General features: G+C 42.6%; 1 protein-coding gene and 1 long non-coding RNA gene across 2 annotated transcripts in view; one reads left to right on the top strand and one right to left on the bottom strand.

Moving 5' to 3' along the window:
• Window positions 1-11874, top strand: part of LOC117219331 (uncharacterized) — a 68430-nt gene that overhangs the window by 19814 nt on the left and 36742 nt on the right. The window lies entirely within an intron of this gene.
• LOC117219330 (uncharacterized) lies at window positions 59-10655 on the bottom strand. Its single transcript, XM_033468408.2, has 3 exons — window positions 10385-10655; window positions 3916-3978; window positions 59-2567 (listed from the first exon to the last, which is right to left on the bottom strand). Exons 2-3 carry the CDS (start codon window positions 3948-3950, stop codon window positions 2321-2323), a joined length of 282 nt encoding a protein of 93 aa, XP_033324299.1. The 5' UTR covers window positions 3951-3978; window positions 10385-10655; the 3' UTR covers window positions 59-2320.

Below are 11874 nucleotides of genomic sequence, written 5' to 3'. Positions count from 1 at the left end.
CTCCTTGTAATAACGACAGATGCTCGAACAATAATGGGACGAATCAACATCTGTATAGTAATGTTTCTGTTGTATAATTTAATATTAACATTATAACACAAGTCTATATTTATACATACTTTTTATACATTTGTATACGTGTATATTCCTATAAATGCCTAATAATACCTATTTTACGTAGATGTAAACCCAACGCAATATGTACGCAGAGACAAGGAGAATGTTTCAAGCCTTACGTATTGGTCCGTAATTAACGCGACGCCTCTACTGTCCATGGGACACCATGAAGCACAAAATCGACACGATTTTGTCGCGGTCTTCCAGGTAGAATGACTCGGGGGAAACGGTTTTGCATTGCGTCGAAACAAGAGAGATACGTTCGCAGGAAAGCTCTACGTATATTCCGCCAGGCTTAGAATCGTTCGCTATATCGTACGTACGCTTGTTTTACGGTATATAAAACTAACTTACACGTATGGAACACTCAATTATACAACGCTATAAAACGTACAAGCTTGTACTCCGTCGAGATTTCCTAGACACTCATGATCGCGACGCTTCGCTCGAAACGCGAAACGATCGTTATCTATCTATCTATCTATCAACGAGGTGGTGTCGACGACACAACAAGTTCTGTTGTTTTTCATTTCTGAAAAGTTTGTACTACGCTTAGGCCAGCCATTTCTGCTGTATCTGTGTGTAGATGTGTTTGTCCTCCGTACGCAAGGTGCTCGATGAATGCATACACGCGCAACCTCCTGGGAAACTATCGAAGATATCAGATCTTTCATAGACAACGAAAGTTTCTTTAGCCCGAGACGGAGATGTTCATTTTCTTATAGGTGAATGGACTCTTTTTGACTTTTAACACTAAAACTACGGAGCACCAAAAGTGACTAGTTTAAAGCAACTAGAAGACATTTATCAAGACGTTACACGAGTTTTGTACACAGGATACATCTCAACGAATAGATATATCTAGCAATTGCCCATACAAGCATCTTTACAATCTCACAATAATTCTGAAATAAGGAATCTGAAATCGGCCATTACGATGGGTTCGGTAGTTCCAGTATTAAATCCATAAGATTCACCTAAAATAAAAAAATCTGACATCCTGACGGTTTATGCTACCTCTCTACGCTGCTTAATTGCCAATAAGAAACTTGTCTTGTATCTTCAATAGTTACACAGACGATCGGGTACAAAGTATGTACTTCGAACGTCTCGCTTGTTTTTCATGGCAGAGAATATAATATTTTCCTCGGACACTTTTCTTTCTATCGTCAAAAACGAGCGAGGTATCCAAGATGTTGGAATTTACAGTTGCACCAGGCACGCTGCGCACAAGTAAACGTATGCAGTGGCTCCAGAAAGTCTTCGTACGCGAAATCTCAGATTTCCGCAAATTGTCGATACGCCTACCGTTGTAACGTTCGTTTAATCGTTAATTCTCATTGTTGTACGACTTTCACGCGTGAACACTTTCCGGCGCCACCGTATGTACATGAAACACGTTAGTCCTTTTTTTGTCCCGAGATTTTACGAACGTACGCCGAGTGTTCCTCATTATTGTCGTAACTAGAAGTATGTCAGACTTCTCGTTGAAAAACGAAAGGGCATCGGTTTATCGAGAGGGCGAACTAATCACGCGAGAGGAGGCTTGCGTTCACGAAAGAAAGGCGAAGAGAAGGATAAAGAAGGAAATAAAGAAACCAAGAGAGAAAGTAAGAAAGTAAGAAAAGAATTCGCTAAGGCTGATCCCTGTGCTTCGGCTACTCGAGAAGAGAATCGGAGAAGCGCGCTGAACCGAACGAGACCGTGCCGAAAAGGGATCGTTCGAGAGCGTATCAGCCCCGAAAAGCGATCGATCGGCTATCGACCTCTCCGAGTTTCTGTGCTCGATCGTTTCCGCTTCGATCGGCTACACGCTTGTCATCGCGTCAACTAAGGTGCATGGTCTAAACAAGTTCTCGCCCGCTGTTGCCTCACCGACAAATTAGGGGGTTAAACGGTGGTGACATTAGTGGGGGTTTGTCGGGGAAAAATACGGGTTACGTCGGCTCGTTCGGCGACGAGGGTTGCCGGCGTCGAACAGGTATTTTTGTACTCGCGCACAACCATTTGCGAAAAAATTGTCCGATTCGGCGATGTGGAGAGGGAGAGAGAGAGAGAGAGGGACGTTCTCTCTCTCTCTCACCCCCTCTCTCTCTCTCTCCCTCCCTCTCTCTCTCCTAACTCCTAACCGTTCGAGGATTCTGCCCGATCGAGGATGGAATCACGCGTGCGTAGCTCTCGCAACGTTCCCGCTCGGCGAGGGCTACTCCTCGGCCTCCATCATCTTCAGCATTCTGACGACCTGAGCGTGCTCCTCGAGCAACCTCGCGAACTCTCCTCTCCTGGTCTCCGCCTCGACCTGCATCTGCTTGATCCTCTCCCTGGGCCCTCCAGGACTGTCCATCGGGGTCTGGGTCGACGAGTTCTTCGCGCTGCTGTCGTTCGACAAACCGTCCATGTCCGAGTTCTCGCTCGATATCGAGTGGGAGTCCACGTCGTCCACGATCAGGCTGCAAACAATTCGAATCTTCGATCATTCGCGAAGCTCTTGTTCTCGTTCGAGGCGTTTCGAATTCTCGGGGAGGAACTACCGGAATTTCTTGTCGAAGTTACATCATCGTTTCTCACGCGCGAACGATTTTATAGACTGTTCCGAATAATGTTATACGCGCGCGTCGAACAATGCGTCGAAGTCGCCGCGAAAATATACACGCCGCTTCGAAAACGGCAAAAGGAACGGCATGTTCGAGATCGAAGCTGCAGCGTTTCCCCGACCCAAGTTGAAAGCGAGCGGATTTCCCGGTAGGGAGGACGTGATTTTCGTAGCTGGTCCGAACTATCGACGTTCCGCCCTGCAGCATTGTAGTCGTAACAATTGTCGCTTGCGTCAATGTTACGTCATTGGTACTGAAGCACGTAGCCCAGACAATGGATAACGGATCGAGAGAGTACGTACGATTTTTCGCGGTCGTTCCGGTCAAGATACACGCGGCTGCCCTTTAGCTTGTCGCGAAGATAGAGAGAAACAGGGCACTCGAAAATTCGGAAGTCTCTTACGTCACCGTCCAGGACCATAATCGTTCGTGCTGCTGTAACTGCACGGTGTTCCGATGGATAGCAACATTTTTATTCCGAGAATATAATTTGTTTTTACAATATTATTACATTATAATTATATTATAATATTACAATATTATTACATTATAATTATATTATAATATTATAATATTATTAATTTTATAATATTATTATAATATAATTTGTGTTTGAACTCGAAATCGAAGTATTACTCCGGAAGTTCGTTTCGGTGAAATCAGCTCCGAAACAAATTTGTTATCGTTTATACGCAAAGATTGGCCATTTCTCTTGCGGTCGAAATTTTGGGCTCGGTCCAGCTAGCATGCACCGTTCGAAACTTCTGATCCACGTGCAACCCGCAACTTATTACGAGACCTTCGAGTGCGTCCGTTATTTGTGTGTTAGACGGAATTGATAGCGGATCACGACGATCATATAATCTGAGAATATCGACTGGCGCCCACGCAAACTTTTCTGGGGAAGCAGATTACAGAAAGGTCGTATTGGAAATTTACTCCCACGAAAATTCTGGAAATAACGGAGTTTTGCGCGCGCGATTTGCAGCCGCGTTGCACGCGTCGCGACCGGTATTCGCAAAAGGAGCCATTGCATCCGTCCTTCCTGCCGGGTCGATTTGCCGTCCCCGCTTCGTTTCGTCTCGTTTCTGTCTCGTTCGTCACGCATCTTTTTATCCGATCGCCGCCTTTCCACCGTGAATATCAATTCTGGCTCGAGTTCTCGAACGGCTCGAAACCGACGAAAATCGGGCGTGCTTCTTACCTAAATGCGCCGTAGATTTCCCTCCCCGACGTCATCTTGGAAGTGCAACGTCAGCTGACGAACCTGTAACAGAGAGTTCGTTTTAGTCGGACGAATCCTTCGAACGAATTTCGAGGATGCTGTTGCTACAAATCTACGCCGCAGCTTTTTCCTCACGGTTTCCGAAGGAAGATCTGTTTTATCGCGCGGCGTAATTGGATTCCCCTCGGATCTCTAATTTCCAAGATGGAGCGAAGACGTCCGAGAAAATTGGAACGTTAACACTGCAAACTTTGCATACAGTTTTGTCCAGTCTCGTGGACTTCTTTCTCGACTTTAGCTTCTGGCATAAGATAGAAAGAGATGACAGTTAGCAAGATAGCAGATGCTATTTTGACGTTTGTTTCTCGTTATTTCGTTTTATTTCTGAAATAAAATAGGCTTAACTGAAATAAAACTCGATCAAAGTTACAAGATATTTCATCTATCTAATATATATTATTTTATAATGAAGTTTGTGAAACAATTTCTCTTAGAAACATTTATATAACATCAGTAACAGTTAAAAAAAGGCAGAGAGAGAGAGAGAGAGAGAGAGAGAGAGAGAGGGGAAGAGAGACATCTTCATTTCACTTTTCTTTCGTACAATGTATACCAAAAATGTTTATTTTACACAAAAATCTGCAATCTAGTTATTATGTCTAATTAGTATGTCAGTCACATTGAACAGTTGGTGCTTTCAGTGTTAACCCCATGCCGTACCATTTTTCCTTCACGGTTACGAAGATCCAAATTTGTTCATACCGTGATCATTTCTTCGAAGAGAAAGAAAAATCTATATTTATCGTGTGACTACATGTACTTGAAAGCTAAAGTATTCACGACCAGAAAACAATATTTTATTCCGGTTTAAAATAACGGAATAACATTCATATTTGACTGGTTATTCCCAGAAACCAGCACCGTCGCGCGTTAGTCCGGATAAAACGCGACAGGCGGTTGAAGGAGAAGAGAGAATTCGCTGGACTCTGGTTATTCGAGATCGAATTTGTCGGGGGTGAGTAAACAGTATGAATGACGATTTCATTGAATCGGAAGGCAAGCGAAGCACGTGTAACGCTTCGCTCGTCGTTGCCGAGGCAATATAAACATCACGTTCCGAGCGAGGCTGCGATATTAAGACCGCCAAGAATGATTTACGAGCATTTTGGCAATTGCTCTAAGACGATTACAGTGGCTCGATTGTCCAGGCATGCGTGATCGCGTTACACGCTTCTCTGGTTAAGACTTAAGACACCGCGTGCGTAAAAGACGCCTCGTTTATTTCGAGACAACGAGCCCGCACATGTATGTACAGCGTACAGCGCATATATCGAAGAGAGAGAGAGAGAGGAAAAGAGTATCGTGCACACGCTCGATATAATACGCGATAACGATTATTTTCTACTTCCTCGTGGCCGTGCTGTTTCCGTGTGCGCCTCGCCGTCAACCCGTTCACGTTCGATCTCTGATCGATTCGATCCGTGCACACGACAATTCTCCGATCGAAAATCGATCGAACTTTTTCGTCGAACCTGAGACACGAGAGTCAACCATTTCTCTTCTGTTAATCCTCCGAAGATAATAATAATAATAATAATAATAATAATATTATTATTATTATAATATAATAATAATAATATTATTATTATTATTATTATAATATAATAATAATAATAATAATAATAATACACTAAATTCTCTTCAATTGTCGCTCAACTTATAAGCAAAAATGGCCAATTTGGGAAGAGGAAATACGATTATTCGAGCCTCGCGGCTCGTTTTTACAGTTGTTGTTGACAATCGATAACTATAAAAACGAGCCGCGAGGCTTAAATAATCGTATCACCTTTTCCCAAATTGTTCATTTTTGTTTACAAGCTGTGGGACGATTGGAGAGAATTTACTGTACCTGTTTTATTAATGGACAGTGGTGTGAGTAATTATAGTCTCGAAGTAACTCTTTTTTAGCGATATTTAAACAATACAAAAAGAAAAATAAGAAAGAGAGAAAAGTAGGTTATAGTGTAGCATATATAATAAACAAATAATAGATGTAATAAACGTATACACAGTATAGGAAATATAATAAATGAAAGATTATCGGACACGCAGGTAGTACCGTTGTTAAAATAATAGTACAAAAGGAAAATGAATAAAAAAGATGGGAGAACGATTAGGTTGCAAGATGGACGTTCCTTGTTACCTCACCGTTCACGATGCTCGGCTTCGTTTAAGCCCTTGTTTATCAACCCCTTCTAAACGAATTTGTAACATTATCGTCACGGCTCGATAACTGAACGTCGATTTTAACGTTACTCCTACCAAAGAGGCTAGAACGCACCTTCGAACATTTTTATTTATTTTCGAAGTTCAATCACTTTCCCCTCGACTGTCTTATCAACTTTTCCTATAACGTTTATGAAAGTGATATTGATAAGACTAGGTGCGTACGAAAGATCGGTAAAAATATCGTTAAAACGCGGTGCACGGGCTGAAAGTGGGAAAACGCGGCTGTCTAGATTCTTTGCGAAAGTTTAAACATTAATTTCTGTCGCGACACATGCTGCGAGGGGAAAGTTTCCCTTGCTCGATAACGCAATTAGGGGTCGCGTTCGTCGGGCCGTGGAAAAAACGCGGACTCTGTAACTTTTATTAAATTTGTTCTTTGAACGCGAAACGTTGTTCTCCAAGGTGCGCAAAGAAAATTCTTTGGTAGTTGTTTCTTGTTTCCGGAAGATTGAGGAAAATAATGGTCATTGTTACCAAACTGATTAATTTTAACAATCCGCGATCTTTTACGAGAACCCACCGAGCTACTGCGACGTCCGCGGATTTTTGTGCAAAATAAAAATTGTCTATGTTAATTGCAAGGAATAGAAATAACCGTAGCAACTTTGTTTTTCCTTGAATCATTTTAGTGGATTAAAAATGATACATTGACATTGTTTTAAAATGCTAATGTAATTTTTACACTATTTGAAATTGTAGCCATTCAATTTTGTCAGAAATGCATCAAATCTGCACTTTACTCTTTTCAATATTTCTCCCGGTTTTCGGGACTTTTTCATTGATGATTTTAATAAATTTAAAGATCAAGTATATATATATATATATATATATATATATATATATATATATATATATATATATATAACGCGTTATCAGAAGCTAGGATATTTAGTTCGTGTTTGTTTTGTATATCGTCCTCATTTATTATTTTCATTTTCATTTGTATTATTATCCTACTATTATCATCATTACTATTATTATTATTATTACGTTGAATTTTTGTGCAAAAAATTAAAGGAGACTCTGGCCCGCTTATGCTAAATAAATTAAATTAAATTAAATTGATCAAGCAGTGGTCTCCCGTCGACGAGGAGATCGAGAGTCGATTCCGGTAGAATCGAGAGCGAGAGAGCTTGGGGAAAACGACTGGTCGCGGACGACACGTGCGAGTTTACGCGATGAAACTGATAGAAGGACACGGTTAGGAGCATTTACACGTGCACACGGTCTCCCGCGTCACATCCTCCTACGTCACACGGTCGGCACGAATAATATTTCTCCCGGTAAAAGTTGCACAAGATTGTAACACTCGTGGCCGGTCCGATAGATCACAATCCCCACGATGCGATCGTCTCGAGAGGATCTATATGTCGACAGAACGATGATCGGCAGCGCGTAGGCAGAGCGGTTGTTCTTTCTAAAATAGGATCGCGAACGCAAATCCGTCTCGGACGGAGCCTTGGCCCCATACAGCGATGCTTGTGCCTGTTTCGTTAATAAAATGGTTAATTAAAAGCCCACGTGGACCGATAACCGGCGGATTCTTAACAAGCCATCGGCTTCGGGACAAATTTCACCAGAAGAGACGACCAGCACGGTTTCCCGTAGATTTTTCGGTAATTAGATCAATCCGATTAGTGTGTCCGTCCCTGGAGAAACTAATGGTCAGACCTTCGTCGAATATAGAAAATTCACCGATATCATTGACCCTACGAAGGCGAGATCCGGGTCTATTTTTGACCCGGAGGTGTTTAAATCAATGCTCAGTTATACATTTTCTGTAATCAAATCAAATAAATTGCTGATACAATCTCATAAAAATATGTTTTTTGAAATTGTCTGCATTGACTGCAAGATACAGGAGCTTAACTGACATTTATTTGGTTTCTTAGCGATTTCAGTGAGTTTTCAATAAGTTATGAAAATGGTCCGTCTTACAAGGGTTGATCACAAGAGTAGTTCGAAAAGAATTGTCGTTTTCAATTGTCCTCCTCGCGCAGATTTTTCGATTATTAGAATAATCCGAGTGATATCGTCCGTGAACGAACTTATGGTCGAATCTCCGTGGAATATAAAATTTACTGAAACGATTAGCAGATTGAGTGCCGCGTCGGTCATACATGAATGACACTAATTATCGACTAGTTCTCAAAATTCCTTTTCATTCTAAAATATTCGATCAAACGGAACGTAACTAGGACGTTTAGAATGCGAAAGAATTAATGCATCGTTCGCTTAAAACATCATGATCAAACTTTCTAGTTTCAGTTGGATTTTCTGTGATTTTTGGGGGTTGATTTTCGGCCACTTTACGCGTTAATCAAGCATGCTCCGTGCAGGATCGTCGCGGTTATAACACCTCAACGACTGTGAACTGTGTCTCAGAGAGGCTCGATAATTTTCTTTTAAACGATAATTTCCAAAGAACCTATTACGTTGCATCGATGTAAATAATTCGATGGATTATTGTAACGTTTAAACAATTTTGTTATTAAATTCGCAACTCTTGATCTTCGATTATGAACACGTTATGTACCGGTAGTTTTCTAATAATCATTTCTGTATCGAAGCAGTCGAGAATTTCTTAAAAAATTGCTCGAAAGCGATGACAATTTCAACAAATATTCAACAAATTATTTGACCGGGTAATATGCAATAGCTAGACTGCGGAACTTCATGCGAAATAGAAACATTCTTCGTAAGTTGCAACAAACGGGAACAAGAGAGAAATTTCGTTCTTCGTCCAATACTTTCAGTGAGTTTTTAATAATATATAGGTAACCCTAAATTCTCTTAATCTCTATACCGACTTAAATTTCATCAACCTATTTATATCATAACTGCATCAAATCCGTTTCATAACGTAATAGCAATAACTTCTAAAAGTAACCAGCGAAAAGCTAACTATTTAGTCGAACTAACTAACTCCATTTACATGCAGCTATTAATAGGCTTCCGGTAAATAAAGTGCTAAAGTAACTATTAGAGAACCGTCGATGGAATGCAGTGTTAATTACCATCTTGGGAATACGTTTCACCGAGGATGTCTGCCATGGATTTATCGGATCAAAGCCTCCCTCCGCGATCGAAAGCACCACGGTAGATCTTTGTCGAATTCGACGAAATTGATCGACGGATCGATGAAACGCGGTCCGAGAAGAATCGTCGGGATCTTAATGAGCTGCCGACTCGGGAGTACAATTTGACCGAGGATGACGACGCGCGGAGCTCGCGCCACGTTAATTACGATAATAAAAACATCGCGGGAGAGGAAGAAAGAGATAGAAAGACGATCGCGGCTATTGTCTCGCGAAACGCGTCTCGGCGGCGCGAGGAGGCCGCGGGAAAATGTACGAAACGCAACGAATAGCAACAATGCAACGCGGAATTTTCTTTATTCGGTAAAAAGAAAAAACCGGGAATCGACCTTCGCGAGATGGAGTCGGCGAGGATCGGACTCGAACGGGAGAAGACGACGAGTGGTTCGCGACCTTAGACAATGCGCTCGGCGCACACGAGACAAACCGCGCGAGCCGTGACCACTTCTGTGTCTCTGGAGGGACAAAGAGGGCAAGAAAGCCGGAGCCGTAAAAGACGGAGAGGAAAGTAGCCTCTCGTATTATTACACCGGATAAACGTCAGAGCCGTTTAGAACCAGTTGCAACGTCTCCACTCGAGATTCCTGCGTCGATTTCCAGTCGAACATTTTCGCGACGGCGCGACGGGAGAGCACTTCGCTCTAATTGCATACCAGATCGCCTCGTCCCGCCTCGTTTCGCCTCGCCTCGTCTCGCGTCGCGTCGCGTCGCCTCGCCTCGCCTCGTCCCGCCTCGCCTAGCCTCTGGATCAATTGGAATCCGAACCGATTTCGAGCGGTTCCGGCGCACAGTGGATACGACCGGACTTTGGTCAGACCGAGCAGCCCCACCGGCGGAAGGATCGAGCCGCCGATCATCGATTTTCGAGCGATCGTGGCGGGAAATATTTCGCGAACGACAGCTTCGAGACTATTCTCTAACGCGCGTGTCCCGTATTATCTGGCAACGCGGATACATACGAAGCTGTCCGAGAGCCGCGAGACGCTTCGATCGCGAACGGGTCGTTGATTTTCTCGCGGCGGGAGATTTCACAGAGGACGTTGATAGAGCTGTTTACCCACCTTCGACTACCTAGGCACGGTTCAGTTTCGTCCCTGTTGGCTTCAGCTTGGCCGCCGCTCCGGCACCGATAATTCTCTTCCTGTTCACGACCGGAACACCGGGCCTCGAGGATACCAGCTACCTCGGCGAGGAGAGACGCTTGGGGACGCGGCGAGCCGAACGAACAGAAACTGGCAGAGCCGAGTGGAAAACTAGATCCTCGGAGGTGACGAGACGCTCACCGCTCGACGGACTCGCGCAGACTGATCAGCTCGGTCCCTCTATTGCCGCGCGCTACAACCTCGACCACAGGTTACCGCTCCACCGGAGAAGGGGATGCAACCGACAAACGTTTTATTTCGTGGCAACCCTCTCCTCCCCGCCCCGGCGCTCTCGTCACCGGTCTACGGCTGTTTTCATGCACCCGGGGAGACGTGTCCCCCGTATCGATCCCGATCCCAGAGACAAGCGTTATCGATCGACCTTGCCGATCGCTTCGAAATCGGTGATCTCGAGATCGGATCGCGGACGTTTTCACAGATTTTTCTTCTTTTTTGCTCGCCATCGAATCGATTCGAAAGAGAAACAACAGATCTTCGTCGATCACGTCGCGACGATTTCTGATCGTTCGTCACTCGGCCGCGGATTTTTCTGCGAAATTAATATCGTCTCCATCAGTTGCGAGATATTCGGACTTAAATAGTACGTTCGTTCTTTCTTTGATTGAGCCGTTTATTTTGAAAGTGGCATAAGTCGCTTTACCGTGATGAAAAGTGGTGATTTGTTTAATGTTTATACGAAATTATTTGTACCGAGAAAAATATCAGTATCCTGAGATAACAAATACAAGTAAATCTTCTCGAAAGTTAGCATTCATAGTTTTAAACGGTGTTAAAACGCAAACCCTTAAATATATCGACTTAAAAACAAAGTGACTTATGCCACTTTCAAAATAAACGGCTCGATTGCTAGACCGCGGATCTCTCTGTGCAGAATAAAAATACTACAGAAAAGGAATCTTTTAAGCAGTTTAATCAATTAAAGATAATATGCCAGTCTTGAATTGTCTTAACATATGTGCGCCATTCATCCATTTCTCTCAAGATCTTCGAATCAAAAATATTATGATCAATTTTAATCCTTTGCGCGATGATTTTTTTCACAGCTGAGTTGATTAACGCTTGTTTCTCGCTGTGAAATTCCTTCGCAAAAAGAAAGATAATTTACACCCTTACTTCAATGTTTAAATATTGATAGTGCAAGGGTAGAACTTTATTCCGAGTTGAAAGACGAGTATAACGTCCATATTTACTAGACCATGTTGCAAGTATTTATAATAATAATAATAGTCCAAGTATTATAATAGCAGTAGTACATATAATAATCCAAGTATTTATAGCAATAATAATAATAATAATAATAATAATGTTTTTTCTTTTAGCAGAATGAACCCTTTGTTATACAATAAAAAATACAGTAACAATCGGACAAAGTACCAACGAAAAAGGAG

This window comes from Megalopta genalis, chromosome 2 (genome assembly GCF_051020955.1).
Source record: "Megalopta genalis isolate 19385.01 chromosome 2, iyMegGena1_principal, whole genome shotgun sequence".
Taxonomy (NCBI): domain Eukaryota; kingdom Metazoa; phylum Arthropoda; class Insecta; order Hymenoptera; family Halictidae; genus Megalopta; species Megalopta genalis.
This window is presented reverse-complemented; position numbering and strand designations above follow the sequence as displayed.